General features: G+C 44.8%; 1 protein-coding gene across 3 annotated transcripts; it reads left to right on the top strand.

The window, feature by feature from the left end:
- The first annotated feature begins 7,169 nt into the window (after positions 1–7,169).
- LOC107319001 (uncharacterized) lies at positions 7,170–16,622 on the top strand. 3 transcript variants are annotated; one of them, XR_001557599.3, is made up of 8 exons: positions 7,170–7,211; positions 8,102–8,253; positions 9,002–9,109; positions 9,245–9,386; positions 9,575–9,631; positions 10,788–10,915; positions 14,270–14,684; positions 15,961–16,133. XR_001557599.3 is itself a non-coding variant. In XM_085515250.1 (5 exons), exons 1-4 carry the CDS (start codon positions 8,803–8,805, stop codon positions 10,831–10,833), a joined length of 552 nt encoding a protein of 183 aa, XP_085371376.1. In that variant the 5' UTR covers positions 8,416–8,802; the 3' UTR covers positions 10,834–10,915; positions 14,270–14,684. The 3 variants fall into 3 exon arrangements, 1 of the variants encoding a protein (XP_085371376.1); XR_001557598.3 differs by lacking the exon at positions 7,170–7,211 and having other exon boundaries at positions 7,602–8,253; positions 15,961–16,622; XM_085515250.1 differs by lacking the exons at positions 7,170–7,211; positions 8,102–8,253; positions 15,961–16,133 and having other exon boundaries at positions 8,416–9,109.
- Positions 16,623–16,855: the final 233 nt, after the last annotated feature.

Raw genomic sequence — 16,855 nt, 5'->3', positions numbered from 1 at the left:
AACGTACCCAGCAGCCAAAGTTCCTGCTGGCATGAGTGGGGCCTGCATTGCATGGTCTTCATTTCATTGGTGTGAGCAGGGCCTGCTCCAGGCAAACCTGCTTCCTACTTAGACAACACCATGTTACCTCAAGTGCCTTCTGCTGTGCCGTCCCCGCAACCGGGCGGGTTTCTCATTTTCCTATTGAAAGCAAAGCAGTTCCTCCAAAAGAAGTTCTCTCAGCCATGATATCTTGCCAATGGAAAAAGTGACACTAAAAATAAACTTGTTTCAGAAGGAGGCAAAGGCAGCTTCCAAAAATCTTGAACTGAAAAGAAAAAAGGGGGGAAAAAAGAAAAAAGAAGGAAAAAAATCCCAGCAGTCTAGACAACTGCAGTAGGTGGAGGCAATAACAACCAAAAGGAATAAATTAAACTGTGGTTGAGGGGAGAATTTGTCTCCCCTGATTGCAGGACAAAAGAAATCCAATTCCTTGTTTGTAGAAAGAGATGTTTGGGAATTTCTCAGGCCAGCCGAGGGCCTATTAGAGTGATGTGAACTGGAAATGGAGTGAGAGGGCTCTGGCTGGTTGCATGACCCAACTGCAGACCACACACAACTCTCAGGGCTATCATGGGGTGGCGAAGCTGTTATAGGATTGAGCATAGCCAGCTCCTCTCTGCAACCTCAGCATCTGCACAGCCATGGGAGGGAACGCCGCTCTGTCCCCTCCAGACAACCACCTCTGCTGCTCAAACCCTACAGCCAGAACCCTATCGATGCTTAATGGATGCAAGTGGTGGCTGCGGCTTTGAAATTCTCAAGGCAGAGTTGTGACTGTGGTTTCAAAATCCCCACAGCAGTCGATTTCCCCTTTTTGTTCTCCCAGTTGCAGGCACGCTGAGGGCTGGGTGCTGCCAGTGCTCTGGGGGGTGGGGGGTTGAGTTCCTCGTTCCTGGGTGTTGAGGCTGCATGATTCTCAAAGGATTTTGTGCTTTTTATGTGTCCAGAGGCATACTTTTATGTATGTATATTCGCATGCCACGCTAACTTGGACGTGTTTGCCAGTTACTTGATTTGGTATAGGCAGGACTTCATTCCATGTCAGTACTCACGGTCTTTAATGGGAGTACTTTACTTATTTGGTTTTTTAACTTCTGAAGAAACGACTGAAAACTCATCCAAAGGAAATAACCACAGTCAAATTCTCTGTCTTCTTTATCCCCTTGATGTCATTGGTCTGTGTATTATCTGCCTTGTGAAAATGAAAGCTCTCTCAAGAGTGGGTATTTAAAACATAGAGAAGAAATCTAAGTGCTTCTTCTCCCTGGAATGTACCTGGAATCAGGCTGGGCATTAGTTTCCATCTCAGTTAGAGAGGAGACCCATGAGATGTCTGCATCCCTTCTGCTAGGAATTTGTACTGGTGATGAATAGTGAGGCAATGGGTCATTTCTCATTTGATAAAAGTCCCAGTGTCCAGAACAAATTCCACTTTGTTTTTAAGATTTTCCCCTACACTGAAATTGAAATCCAAACCTTTCATCGCTTTTCATGTGCCCTTGCACTGCAGGAGTGGCTCTGTCTTAGAGGTAGACGCAATGTGTTGGCTTTTACAAGGTAACTGTAGAATGATTGGGTTGGAAGAGATCTTAAAGATCACCCAGTCCCACATGCTGCCATGGGCTGAATGTTCAGGCTGTCCACAGCCCCATCCATGGCCTTGGGCACCCCCAAGGATGGGGCACCCTCAGGTTCAATTGGCATCCTGTGCCAGTGTCAGCTTCCATTTTGAAATAGAATTATTTTTTCAAATGAATTATTATTTGTGCAGAGTTGTTATCAGCTCTATACAACCAAACAGGCACAACTGATGAAATCCCAGTACCTCTGCCCAGCAGTTATGTGGATAAAGATCTGAGGTGCAGTGTCCCTGTGTTTTCAGAGCTGTGTTAAAGTTATGGCTGGCACGACAGGCGAATCCACTTACAGCTTGTCTTATCACTACAGGGAGGTTCAACCCAAGTGTTTAATGCTCAGCAGTGTTTTGTGGAGTTTCCTTGTCTGTGGGTTTGTTCCTGCTCGTGCTCTGTGGTCGTCTGGGTAGGTTTGCTTGGGAAGTGGTAACGCAGATAATGGGGAGATGTTTGTATGAATGCGGATAAAAGGCGTCGTGCCATTTCTGCACCACCTGACCTGCCTCCTCCTCCCCGGCTCCTTTTGATGTTTGCTTTCATGGCGATTTCTTACAATGTGAAATTCATCCTTGTTTTAATGGTTTGGGGATGGTGTGTTTTTTCAGATGAACAGAACAAGGATGTGGAGCTCTGAAAGATTCCTCTGCTCTTTATCAGCTATTTCTTTCAAGTACAAAATGCTTTTTCTTTTCCTTTTTGTTCTGTAAAGGTGGATTCTTCCCCTGTGCTGTTTACTAATTAAAAGTTAGTTGGTAAAGAATAAGCATATTGTTCCTGCAACGGTTTGATCTATTGTTATTAGGGCTCTGTGTTGTTACAGATGAGATCAAAGAATTTAATTTATGATGGGTGGATAGGTCAAGTTCAGTCGTCTGAAGCGAGCGCGGGGTGGAAAGCACAGCTAGGCAGCAGCAACCCAGGCAATGAGCTTTTCCTTGTAAATAATATAGCCCCACTTCCTCCACTTTTGACTTAAGCAGCTCAGAAGCCTTTTGGGTATGAACATTGGAGGACAGATGGATGAAGTGTATGAAGCCCCTTCTGCCTTCCCTTGGTACAGTACCCACACGAGATAATGTAGTAGCAGAGGAATCTGAGGCTTGAGATAAAGTAGAAACCCAAGGACCACAGCTGTGTTTCAGCCAACCTGATTCACAGTTCTGCATTGTGTCTGCATGTGTGCTGCAAGTTCCTATGGTATTTTAACGTGGTTTTGAAATATCCCTTGAGCTTGCAGCAAGAAGCTCTAATTAAGACTTAGAGTTGATGCTGCTAAGTCTTAGTCACGCCCTAATAACAAAAGGGGAACAGGGCAGTGGAACAAATTTATTGGGTCTGCTTATAGTCTCTAGCTGCAATATTTTCCTTGAACTCTGCTCAAAGAGGAGTGGGTTGGATTATTTCCATTTCATCTTTATTTATTGCACACCAGCGTGGAGCACTGTTATGAAACTAAGAAAGACACCCACCTCTCCCCTCTGCCTATGGAAACCATGAGGACTGGCTTGACGTGCGAGATGAGTAACCTGGGAGCAGTTCCTCGGCTCTATTATTAGTGCGTGTCTATGAATGCGTGGCTAATACAGCTGCATACGTGGTTTCTGCTTTCCTTGTAGTCTGCCCAAGAGGAGCCTGGAAGCTGGTTTGGGTGGGAACCACATCTCCTCATGTTTGGGGAGCACTTAGCACAACACAGACTGGCTGGATGGCAGGGGAGCATGGAACCAGGCTCTCAGCTCCATCGCTGGGCTTTGCCTCACTGTGTGTCTGTGTATGGTTCTTTGGTCCCAGCAAGGACTGTGGTTACTTTGGGCTAGGCAAACTCATTACAAGGTAGCCAAGCTGTAAACTTGCATACCAACCTATGCAAAACAGCTCTGCTTTTTACAATAAAATAAATGGGAAAATGTCCCTTTTCCTGACCTGATTTACAGGAGAGGAGTAAGCACCAGTGGGTCTCTTGTGGTTGGCTCAGCTCAATCATCTGTAGGGTCCGTGTTCTCCCTGCTTGTGAAGTTTTAGTATGATGAGAATCCTCCATCTGGAGTCCCCGGGGTGCCCTATTCCATGCAGGCTCCTGTTCCCAGGCTCTGTGTTGTCTGTCTGCTTCTTGGCCAATCTGATCAAAGCCCATCCACTCCAAATACACCTATCTTGGGTGTTACCTGCATCAGTGGCCCAATGCTGACCCTGCTTTGGAGTGGGGACCAGGCTTTGGTGGCCATTCCAGTTTGTCATGCTGATGACTCCGCCTTTTCCCTGTTGACTCCTGCTCCCAAGTGGCAGCCTTCAAACTTCAGCTCTGTGCTGTAGCTGAGCAGGGAACTGATCCAGCTTTAGACAAACAAACAGAACTTACTCATAAAGTTGGATTTTTCTGCTGGGGTATTTTTGAAGAGAGACAGTTCCTCAGATAGGTTGGCAGTGCAGTGGTGCAGTTTTGGTGTGACACAGGGAGGCACCAGGAAGGAGGGAGATGCTCATAGAGGGATGACCTTGTGCCTGATGTGGTTCCAAACCAACTGGAAACCCTGTGCTGCTCAGAAACAGATTTGTCTGGCTGTCACGGGACTGGCAGCAGTATTTCAGCGGCAGCGTCTCTTAAAATATTTTCAGTTCCTGATAATATCACCAGTTCCCGATTCTACCTTTTTTGGTGACTGTGCCTGGTCAGAATGCTAAAGGGATGGGGAACAGCCGCATTTTGGTTGCAGTTCATGCTCATGATTTTCATCATCTTTTTGCTATTTGTTTCTTCTTCAGCATCACCACACTCAGGGCTCTGGATTTCGCTCTTTTTCCTTGCTTAGCTATGTTCTGGTGTATCCCCTGATTTCCTTCTCTTTTTTTCATCATGCCCTTAGAACTGTTTTTTTAAGATCCATCTCCTTGTCATAGAATCATCAAGGTTGGAGAAGCAATCTAAGATCACCTAGTCCAACCACCCACCTACCACCAATATTGCCCACTAAACCACATCCCTCAGTGCCACATCTCCATGGTTCTTGAGCACCTCCAGGAATAGTGACTCCACCACTTCCCTGAGCAGCTTGTGCCAGTGACCTACACTTGACCTTCTTGTACTTTCAGCCTCGAACACCTCAGAGGGTCTAATGATTCATTTGGGTCATAAAAGGGCAATACTGGGATGGAAGATGCTCTTGGGGTATTGTTTTAACCCAAGAAGAAGTCATGAATCAGTGCATTCTTGTGAATCTTGCACCTCATGACTGCAGATCCAGCAAGTCCACTCAGCCTGGAAAAACCTTGGGGATGCTCACAAACACTGATCTGCTCATCCAGACCTAAGCCCCAAAACCTTTAAAATGTCCCGATTGCCACTTTGTCTGCCACTCAGCTCTAAAAGGGAAAGTGATGGGTGCTATCATGTCTATCTCTTTGTCTTCATTGCATTCACGATGCCTTCATTTTCTGGAATAAAAGCTTCAGCTTTTATTTCTCCTGACTTTACAATATATCAGCTTGGAAATCAATCTTCCCTTTCAGTTTACTTAATAGTGCTGTCTAAAGTCATCAGCTAGAAAGCATTCAGTGGCGATTACAAGAAATCTTTTCAAAACCTACTCCCTGCTATGGCAAGAGAGAGACAAAGAAAATCTTTTATAACATATTTTTTCTGTCTTAGAAAAATAATAGTGGCCCCTTGAGAGGCATTAGTAACTGTTGAGAACCAATTTTTAGATGTAATAATTTATCTTCTTGTTTATAGAAACTACAATTAAACATTTTTAAATCTCCGGCAAATTATAATTAGGGATCTGCAGCCAAATTTAGAGGGGGAGGAAAATAAATTAAAATAATAATAATAATTTGAAAAAAAGAAAGAATTACTTTAATGTCTGGGGATTTGTGTTGTTTGTTTCTGTTGACTAATATATACAGTAAACTGCCTGAGTCCCGAGGTGACTCACGGGCTGTGCAGATGGTGAGCTTTCCTCCAGGCTCGTTGAGTTAATTGAGTAGGAAGAGATGCTGCATAACCGCCTCCTCTGTCCCATGTCCCAAAACCAGAGGGTGTGTGAAAACCCCTCCTGCACGTCCAGCTGCAGGAACATTGGAGTTTCCAGGCGATTATTTTCTTGGGAAGCTTGTGCTCTGACCCAGTGTGAGCAAAATGAATGTAGTTGGGGTCTTCTGGAGGCTGCCAAGATGAAAGCCAGGCTGAGGGTTTAAGCTTGTAGGAGAACGGCTTCGGGAGGATAAAACAGCCCAAGTGTGGAGTCTCAGAGGGACGGTTCCTACCCAGGAAGGGTCGTGGTGTGAGAAGCAATCCCCTTCTTTTCATTACAGTGTCATCTTCATGAAGCTTTGGGGGAAAAGAGGTGTTAAAAACTAGAAAATAAAAATACAAGCTCAGTCTGGGTGATGCATTTTGTTGTCTGCCCTTGGTGCTTTCACAGTTGTGTGGGCTGTTTGAGTCTGCCTTTGGGAACCGGGGCAGCCCTTGAGGGGTGCCTGTGGGAGATGGAGCAGGGACCTCAAAAGCACAAATTCTTTATGAAATTCTCTGGAGATCTCCTCTAAGCTGATAGCTGACTGCTTGAGTGAGGTGCCACGGAGCTGTGTCGCTTCACCCGGCCTCTCTCAGCACTGTCACAGAATGATAGAATAATTAAGGTTGGAAAAGACCACTAAGATCCTCTGGTCCAACCATCAACCTGTCAGCCTGCGTTCCATTATCCAAACTCACATCTCCTTTATGCATTATCTGAAAAAGTCTTTGTGTTCACAGTCATGAATGCTTGTGAAGTTTCCTAAATACAATCCATTCCTCAGAAGTTTCCTTCATGCATGGCACAGCTTGTCCCAAAGTGATGCTAACTCTGAGATGCTTAAGAGGAGGATGACATCACAGCTCTGGTTGAAGCCATCTGCTCATGGCACTGATCTGGAAGGTGAGCTCCCACAAGAACCCAGCCCTCAATGGGAGTATTGAGCTTTGCTGAAAGTCCTGCCTCTATTCCACATTCACAAGGACAGCTTTACAACGCAAAACCTCTCCTTGGCATGGGGACAGATGCAAGCTTATAACAGTATGCACTTAGTTATAGAGGTAATTTTATTTGCCTTTGTTAGAATCTTTAATATAAAACTCAGTAAAATGACCTCTCTAATAAAAATGGCTCAGAGAAATAACAATAAACAGGTTTTATGATACGGAAGATGCATTAAAAAAATCCTGCTAAGGAAAATGATCTTAGGAGTCTCAAGAAAATATTAATATGAAAGAAGAGACTTTTTCCCTACCCGCTACAATCAAAGATGGGTGGTCTGCATGCCATGTGAGCTTCCTCACTCTGGCTCTTGTGGGCAGGAGGAGGGGAAGCTGTACTCTATCTCAGTAATGAACTCTGACTGTCCAGGAAAGCATTTATTTTTGCAAAATTAAAAAGGGGGGGAGTCAATGGATCTGTTTATAGCTATATAAAAAGGCAGAAAAGTTAATGCTAACATATGTTGCTTCATGTTCCCAGAGCAAAAACATTTGCGGGATGTTATCCTGGAGCGCAGGTGGTAAGTGATCAATACTCTTATTTGGCTTTAAGGGATGGCAGAACTGCTCACCTGCAGGAATTGCAGTGAATGTTGGAACCCCTACGAACACCTGGCATTAATGTACAGGCGTTGTAGGCGTTGTATTACATAGACTTCAGGAGTTGGCGCTCAGCTACCAGGATCTTGATAGCTTTTGTTCAGTGGGAGGCATCCATCCCAAGCACAGTTCTAGATCCTAATGGGGTGGAAGGACATGTGCAATGGGTGAATCCATTGAAAACTGAATCATGGTCATGTTTTCTGCTGGCTGAGCAGGTTTCTTCTGTTCTCCAGCATCAATCACATCTTATTCCAGTGTCACATATCTAGAAACTGGTGAAAATGCTTTCTTTCTCCTGCTTATTGCAGGATGTTTAGGTCAGACTCCTGGCCTGAGTTTTGAGACTGCACGGCCCCAGAGCTGCAAGCTCGTGTAGCTAACCATGCACTGCCACGATGATGATATCCAGAGATGTCATCTCTCTTTGCGGATCTACACAGACTGTAGATTTTTCTTCGGAGATACATATCCCTAGAGATAAATCTTTCTCTCTTTAATCCGAAACATTCAACTGGCAATTACTTGCATCTCACGAAGATTTTGCTGGAAGTGACCTTTGGTGGTTTTGGGACAAAACGTGAACCTTTCATCTTTCTTGTGGCTGTAAGTGATCAGATAGATAGAGGGAAAACCCTATTTCCTGCCTTCCCATACCTGCTGAGAGGGAGACGGGGGGTGCTGGTGTGAGATCACCATCTTTCAGTGGACAGCAAGCTGCTTTATGAAGACTGTGATCTAAATACAGATGAGATACCTGGCAAGGCTCCAATTATTGCTTCAGGACCTTGTATATCTTCTCTGCCTTCAGGACCCAGGTGTTGCCAGTTACCGCCGATATTCCTGACGTCAGATACGGTTTCTTCCATTCATGAGGCCAACAGAACAGTTGGCCACAAGGAGTCTAACCTTAGGTGTTTTGTTTGAGAGACGTGTAGTACTGGCATTGTTTTTCATAGAGAGGTAAGTTCCTTTGTGCTTGCTGTACTGGGGCTTCAGTTCACTTTCCCATTCAGACCAGGGTCAGGTAGACCAAGACAGACTGGGAACTCTGGAAGCACAGACTCTCTTCTTCCCATTATTCCCAGCCTAGAAGATGGTCTGGTGGTTTGAGCTGGGTTATGCTGGGCCCCTGCCTGCTGCTTCTTGGACTTGTGCATATTAAGGTTTCCACTGAGCACTTTGATCACTGGCAAACTGTTTTCTGCCAGCACTGTTCCACCAGAGAGTTTGAAAGCTCCTCTTGAGAGAAGGTTAACTAATAACCAGTGGTGCTTTTTCTACATGCATTCCCACAAGACCCACTGCTGGTGACTTGACTGAAAACATGAATGAACTGAGCTTTACTCCACCTCTGCGAGTTAGAGAAAAATGTCATTTTAGCTTTTTCAATAATGCAAGCCGTTTTTTCAGAGCATTAAACTCACTGGCCTCAATGCAACTCGAGAGTTTTGCTGTTTTCCTCCAGCTGTTAACAGAGCTAAATGTTTTCCTAGTGTAAATAGCAGGGCCATGGATGGGGTCAGCTCCCCTCCAGCCTCACTCTGCGTCACAGCCATGCAAAGGCCACCTGAGCAATTCTCCTTGGACTGCGTTGTAGTAAAGAACACTGGGAAAATGATTTCAAAATTGAAGGCTATCCTGATGTCTTTACTAGCAATATCTGTTTTTAAATTGAGTGAGCTCTGGCTTATGTCTCTATCTGTTCCAGCTGTAGAATTATGGCTGGAGGACAGAGGCACTCTCCTGGGTGTGAAATATTGCAAGGAGGGAATGCATTCCGAACACAGGGGTGGCCTGGCAGAGGAGGGTACCATGGGTAAGTGGTTAGACCCAGAAAGAAGCTGAACATTAGAACTGCAAACACATTTCAAGTTTTCTGGTTTTGGAAAAAAAAAAAACCAAAAAACTTCCTAGGGTTTTAATTCATCGTTTCTCTTGTTTTTGCAATAAGAACAACTGTGGTTACCTCACTGCTCTGGCTCTGCGCTGACGGAGGGCACTGGGGAGAGATCCATCACTGCTGATGTTGAGGCTTTGCCGATAACCTCTGCCCGGGGCTGGGTGAAGCTACAAACGCTGCCCAGTCTTCAGAGGTGGGAGAGTGCTTTCTTCTCTGCTTGATGTATTTCTTTAATGCGTGTTGATGCTGTATGTTATTAAAATCCATTACCTCCTTCATTTATTTCTTTTCCTCTGGACTCAATTATCTTGCATTTCTGTTTTTGGAAAAGTAGGTCGAAGCTGATACATGAGAAATAATATCCAATCTGTATTTCTTAAGGTACAGGACCAGTCTGTCAGGCTGTTGGCGCACAACAACAATTGTTTTATTGTCAGAGTAAGTAAATAAGAACAAGAAGTCTTAAGTATTGGCATATGTTGATACGTGGCCAAAAAGGTCTCTAAACAATACATTTTCTATTCATTCCAGAAACCTCATACTCCGTTATTTCTCTTTTAATGCTGTTGGCAAATACCCATGTCACCATCTAATTTTGACTATAGTTCAACTTTTTTAGTGCAAACTTAATCCTCATTATAGTTGTAAACATGTGTTTCATTTGGCCTCATGCTCATGTGCTAAAGTGACAAAGGCAATCTAGGGTTTGTATCAGAAATGGAGATGTATAGGTAAGCATTTTGTTCAATCTGCTTTGCCTCTTATACAGAGAAAATCAGCCCAGTTGCTTAATAAGGAAGAATGTTTTTATAAGGCTCTTTGTGCTCTCGTGCTTGGCCTGTTTCCTGCTCTGCAGCGGGTTTTGGAAAGATGGGACTCTTCAAGGGAAAATGAGCAAGTGAATCGAGGAACTGTTGCAAGAGCCTTTGGGATCTTGTGTAGTGAGCAGCTTCTGTGTCTTCGTGCGTTCTTCAGAAATAGTTTTTTTCATATTTACTTTAGTTTCATGTTACTCAGTTTTCACACAGAAGACTCAAGTTTGCAAATTACTACTAGTTTAAGTCCACTCAGAAGATGTGGAGCAGCAGGAGCAGTTCAGTGGCACTAAGCAAAGGAGAGAGGTCTGTTCCTGGCAGTGGCGTGCGATGTGATGGAAGGATGCTTGGTGTCAGATCCCACCCAACAGTAATCAGGCTGAAGCACAAAATATTTGCAGACATTCCCTAGCAGGCACAGCACATCTGCTTGGGCTGCTGTGGGGACCACAGTTTTAACAGCTGGTAACTTGGTCAGAGTTTGTCTGCACTTTAAAGAGAAACAGTTTGCTGCAAAACATTTTTCTATATTCAAATACACACTTGAGCCACAAGCATTTCTCCGTGTTCACGTACACCCCCGAGTCACAAATTGTATTTAAATAGGTCCCAAATTCAATCCATACATCTCCAGTCATTTTCACCCCATTATCCTTTCTCTTTCTTGCTGTTTTTCTCACCAAGTGGTGGTAAACCCCGGGCCCATTCTCAAGCATGTGGTTGATATAAGAGGAAAGTTCTTTTCAAATATTAAAATGTTTTAAAATACTGTTTTATAGCAATCGTGGTAATCTGCAAGGAATCTGTTTTCAAAGAAGCATTTGATGGACTGACACCCACTGGAGCCGGAGACAAGATGAAATGCTCCGATTCAAAGCAGATTAGGACTTACCGTTCTGGAAATCAAGTGAGTTTTGATGAGGATGATGAAGCTCAATTTTGAAACTACCTATCTGGTATTTAAAGTGTTTTGGGATCCATTGCACAACTCCAGTCATGACCTGGGATCCTCCTGGTAAAAGCTGAATTTAATTTCTACTGCCCCCCACCCAGTATTTCTGGTGCATTTGGTATATAACTGCCTGCAGTCTCATTTATTGCTCTCCAGAACTCACAGGATGTTGGCTTCCTGCAAACTTCAATTTATACTTTTGCCTATAGATAATCTTCTGTTTGTGCACTTAGAGAACTTTCAGTACTAAGTTTTAATGTGTTTACATGGAAGAAACTGGAAATAAACTATTTCTTAGTTGGAACTGATCAGGTTCTCAGCAGAATGCTTGTTGCATTTTAAGTTGGAATTATACAGAGGCAGTTCTTGCTTTTTCCATTGGTTGAACTGTCTTTACTGCATATCCAGCTTCAGAAGCAGCAAAGCCTTGGGTTTGGGTTTCCTTTTTCATTTGTTCCCTTGAGGAATGCTGGTAGGGAACAGTCAAGTGAACAGGAGCTGACGCTAGCTCTGCTTCAGAAACCATTCATGCTTTTCAGGTGTCCAGCTCCCGAACTACTCAGGGCAGGAGGGGAAATGTAAACATTGTGCTGTTATTCAACCTACTACATAAGAGCATTGAGCCTGACAAGGCTCCGGGTACCCCCGTGCCCCATCCTTGCCGAGATCGGACGCTGATATCCCTCCTGCTGACATGCAATCCTGCAGCACAACAATTGCCCACTGTACGCACCGGCCGTGCTGCTCACTGCCAGCCCTGCTGGGAGCTCCACGCTGCCTTTCTCAGCACTTCTTGTTAAAGAGTGCTTTTATGAAAAGCGTTTTTTATTAAAATAGTTCAGTTGTATCTAGATATAAGTTCAGGTCTGTCCACTTCTATTTAATTCATATAGAGAGAGATGATTTCAGGTGCTCTTTTGAACTTGGTTTCAAAAGCCTGTCCAGGTTTGGTTTGGTGGTGGTTTTATTGCTTGGTTTCACTAAGAAGGTTTAGTGTGTTATTCAACATTGTGACACTTTGCTGGTATGGCTCAGACTGTGCTGGATGAGTCCATTTGCAAGGCACAAAGTGGCTGTGGAAGGGACACAGCACATTTCACTTTGTGCCAGCAGCAGGCTTAGGATGTGAAGCTGATTGCTAAAATCTGAGAGTAGCCATGAGAGAAGTGATGAAGCTGATATTAGACTGGATATAGGGAAAAAGATCTTTACAAAAAGGGTGATGAGGCACTGGGATGGGCTGCCTAGAGAGATGCTGGATGCCCAGTCCTTGGAGACACTCAAGGTCAGGGTGGATGGGCTCTGAGCACCTGGTCAAGCTGTTGATACCCCTGTTCACTGCAGGGCAGTTGGGCCAGATGGCCTTTATGTGTCCCTTCCAACTCAAATGATTCTAGCAAACAGTCCGAACCCGTCTGATGGTGCACGCTCTGTCCTGCCTTGATGTATATGATTCATATTCCTACAAGGCCAGCAAGGATGGGAGGTCAGGTCTGGCAAGCAAATAGCAGCAGCATCAGAGCATTCAGCATGATAACTGAAAGTATGAGGCACACATTAATTATAAGCAGCAATGAACGTGCTCAGACCCAGGCAGGGCAGAATTACTTGTGATCAGCTGGCGGAGTGGGATGTAGAACAGGACTCTGGACTTTGCTGTAGCCTGAATGGAGCTGGATTTCTGCATTACATTATTTTTATAGTCTCCAACAGAGATCTCTATTTCTTTGGTAACTGAAAGTATGAATCTGGGCTGCATATCCTGTGCACAGAATCATTAAGGCTGGGTGAGACCAATATCAATGCATCCTCACCATGCCCACTGACCATGTCCTCAGTGCCATATCTCCATGGTTCTTGAACACCCCTGGGGATGGAGACCCCAGCACACCCCTGGGCAGCCTGTGCCAATGCATTACAGCTATTTCTGAGAAGAAATTTGTTCTAATATTCAACCTGAACCTCCACTCCTGTGCAGTCTGAGACTGGGGCAGCTGGGGCTGTGTATGTCCAAAGAGAGACAGCTCCTTCCCCACAGCCCACCATCCCCTTTCCACACTGCAGCAGGGAAACATTAACCACTTTGCTTCTCTTCCCTTACCTTTGGCTTTCAGGTCAGGAAATCTTAATAATTTCCTTGTTATTAATTTAATCCATGGTTCCTAGTAATTACCATAAATTAAACCTGCTGGGGGGAAAAGCACAGCCCATAAACTGCAGCAGCGGCCGGCTTTATTTGGTCACGTCAGTACCTGGAGGATTGTTTCCTGTAGGTCGCTCCCTTGGCTGTTGTGATTAGCACAGGATCAGCACGGAGTTTCCTGTCCACCATTTAAACACAATTCTCACTTGCCAGGAATTCTGCTAACACATGGGGTCCTATTAAACGCTTAACCTCGGTGTGAAACGAGCTCACTCTTGCCCCTGTTTAGGCATTAAATATTTCCCGAGGACATTATGGTGCCCACCTTCTTCTAATGCCCAGAGCACGTGGACGCAGCACCAAGAACAAAATTTGCAATGGGAAAACACATGGCATCCTTTTGCATTCACCCTCCTATTGTCTTCATTCTGCCATTTGGGAATCGTGGTGCCTTTGGGAGGTGTTAGGTGGGATTACAGCAGGGCCTGCAGTCTGGGCTGCAGCCAGGCATTCCGGCATGGCACCGCTCCTCCTGCGCGCGGGAAGTGCCTGCTTCAGCCAAAGGTTACCCAGCCGAGGTGATAGCTCTGCATTCCTGCCATGTCTTAGCTTTTTTAAATTAAATTCTTGCAACATGAGGATTTAATCCCTTCTGCTATATACATCGCGGATGTGTGTGTGTGTATATATATATTTTTTTTTCCCTACAAAAATTTCATCAGGCGAGTTATTTGTGTGTTTGAGAATTGGCTTGGATACAGGGTCAGTAACTTTCCACCCAGAGCCCGTGGAAAGTTTGGGGTTTGAGGCAGGATACAGGGTCAGGTTTGGGCTTGTACTGAGTCAAAACCAGATCTGGGGTTGAGAGCCACTGGGGATGAAATCTGTTGCATTGCTCGTTATGTATTATTTTTTATTAAAAATAATGGAAAAGAGCAGTTTTACTGTGCCCGGGTCTTTCAAAAGCAGTGAGATTTATCACTGTTAAAATTGCAGTAGGAAAATTAGTGTACAGAATCAGTACAGAAACTGGATTTGAAGTCCGATCCCAAAAGGGAAGCTCTGGACTGAAAATTCAGCTGCTGCAGTTTTTACTTGGGATAAAAGATAACAAATGGGGCTGTGATCTGGGTGTTGGTTTCTTATTGGTTTCTTGTTGATTCCAGCCAAGGATGCCCCAGCTCCAGCACTACGAAGGGATCAGCACTTAAGGCTGGTCCTCACCTTAAAGCAAACAGAAACCAAACCCATAGCACTGGACAATGAACTCTCAATTGCCCTAAGCCATGGCTCAGATGGGAAGCACCTACCTTCCAGCAAGGGTACAAGTCTGTTTCATGATGCATTGATTCTGGAGACCTCAATATGTCAGCATGGTGCTTCACACTGCAAGGCGTGCCCAAAGCTCTTCCCTCCACACAGCCATCGTGGAGGGCACAGATGCAGCTTTTCCGCAGTGAAGATATTGGTTTTTGTCACCACTTTCAGCTCTGGAAGAAAAATTGTTCCTCCAGGTCTTGACATCTGCTGCTATTTAAAGGAACATCATCATCACCAGTGCATTCCTCTGGGAGTCTTAAGGTATGCAAAGACTTATTCTTCCAAACCTTGTGATTGAAAACAGATTATTACATGATGGTGTCCCTATAAATGCCATGTATTGCTGAGAAACTTACTAATTAGGGGTCCTGCAGGGCAGAAGCTTGCAGTGAGTTGGAGAGGCTGTAGCCATCATTCAGGTCGGTTGTGGCCACCTGCAGCTGTAGTTTGAAGTGCCCAGGTCTCCCCTGCTATGTTCAGGCAGTGTTTTGGGGTGAAGGATTGGTGTCAGAGGAGAAATTGCCGTTCTGCCTTCCTGCTTCTGCAATATTTTCTGTTAATTGAAATTAACATTGCTCAGGTCAGCGCACCACGGCTTTGTGTCAAGAAACTGCCCATGTGGCCCTTCCTTCTGCGCTCCCACCCAGGGTGTGCACCCACCGAGACGCACATGTGCACCACAATTAATGACCTGGCTGATTTCAAAGCACATTGCACTTGGAGCCGTTGTATTGTTTTGACACAAAGACATGGGCTTTCACTTTTAGGGATATTCAGTTTCATTCTCCTTCCAACTCTAAACCTTCCATGTTTTTGTCCTCAGGGAACAAATCCCTTCAAGAGAAGCCAGGAAAGGTTAAAAACAGAGGGCCGCGGATGTGACAAAGCTCTGACACTGTGTCATTTTTATCTTCCTCTGCAAGCTCTCGGCAACAACCAACTGCCAGGGCCATAAAAAATGTCAAGGGTGATTAACCATGTGGCAGCTGGGGCATATATCTCAATGTAGACAAGGCAGAGAGAAGCATCAGGCTGTACAAATATGTCTCTCTCCCACTGAGACGAAGTCCCTTGATATTCATTATTGAGCAAACTGATGGTGTTGAGCACCTGTCAGGATGTGCTCCAGGCACATCTCACCCAACTCGTTGGTCACCTCAATCCCAAATATATCTGTCCCCAAAGCATTGGGTGTCCTGAGCTGGAAAGCATGCTGTACCTACATGGGGACTCAAATCTGAATAAATATTAAAGCTGATAATTTTGGGCAAGTTACAAAAACTATTTCTGTGGCATTAAATGAACAGATGATACTTTTCTAATTAGAGTTGATATAGCATCCTCAGTTGTACAATCCTAAACTGATTTCTGTTGTCATATGTAGAATTCAGTGATTTACACCTAAGCTAAGGTGTAACTCCTAGGGTTACATACAAGCTAAGGTGTAAATTTTAGCTTAAACTTTACCAGAGTTTCAAGAAATGTTTGGGAGTATGAAGCAAGAGGAAGAAGAGCTTTTGCTTTCCTTCTGATGCAGGTGGCTGAGGTTGGGCATTGCAGAGTAGAACCCAGAGCTTCTCCAGGCAAATAGAAGAGATTGAGGAGACTCCAGTCCCCAGGATGGTCACCACAGTTGCTATGAAGAAGTCTCCTTTCAATCCAAGTGGTGCTCACATCCCCTCCCAGCCCTCAGACTCTCTTCAGAGAGGGGTAAAGAACCTAAAAATATCAGATCTCTTCTTCCCATCTGCCCCCCAGTGAAGCACTGTCCTCAAGCTGCTTGCCCTCCCTCAGCATCCATAAAGCAGAGCTATTGGGGTCAGAAAGATCAACGGCATCGTAAAACACTTCAAGCATATTCCTTCGCGTGGTGCCTTGGCTGGGATGGCCATTTAGTGGGCGTGAGGCCTTCATGCACACAGCTGGGATCTGTTTTTTCCATTGAGGACTCTTCTTTGACCTACCTGCTTGGGAGAGTGATGGGGTTCTGTCCTTAGTTCAGTTTTCCTTTTCTTGGAAAGCGATAAATCTGTTAGGGCTTGTGAGTATTTTTTCCCTGCTTTATAGCTTGCCATAAATATTCAATAGTACTGCGCTTGTGGCTGAGGGGCTGATGGTTCCAGATGACCCACGTCTGTGATGCCATGGAGTTCTCACCAACAAGAAATAAGGGATTATTTCTTCTAATTGGTGGCTTAAAAGTCAAGCTTGGCTTTGTTTCCCAGCTGCACACACAACAATTTGTTTTTTCTCTGTGGTGCTCTCCTTCCTATGGAGGTTTTGTTCTTAATTTAACTCCTTTGAAGCCTCACTTCTGGTAGCCATGCAGCAACACCAGCAGAGACAGGGCATGAAATGGAAAACTGTGACTGCAAATATCCCACAGGGGCCCAATCCTGCAAAAGTCTGTGTTTTCAGGTTCAACTGTTGGG

Source organism: Coturnix japonica, chromosome 14 (genome assembly GCF_054131305.1).
Source record: "Coturnix japonica strain WE chromosome 14, WE-NBRP24, whole genome shotgun sequence".
Lineage (NCBI taxonomy): Eukaryota > Metazoa > Chordata > Aves > Galliformes > Phasianidae > Coturnix > Coturnix japonica.
This window is presented reverse-complemented; position numbering and strand designations above follow the sequence as displayed.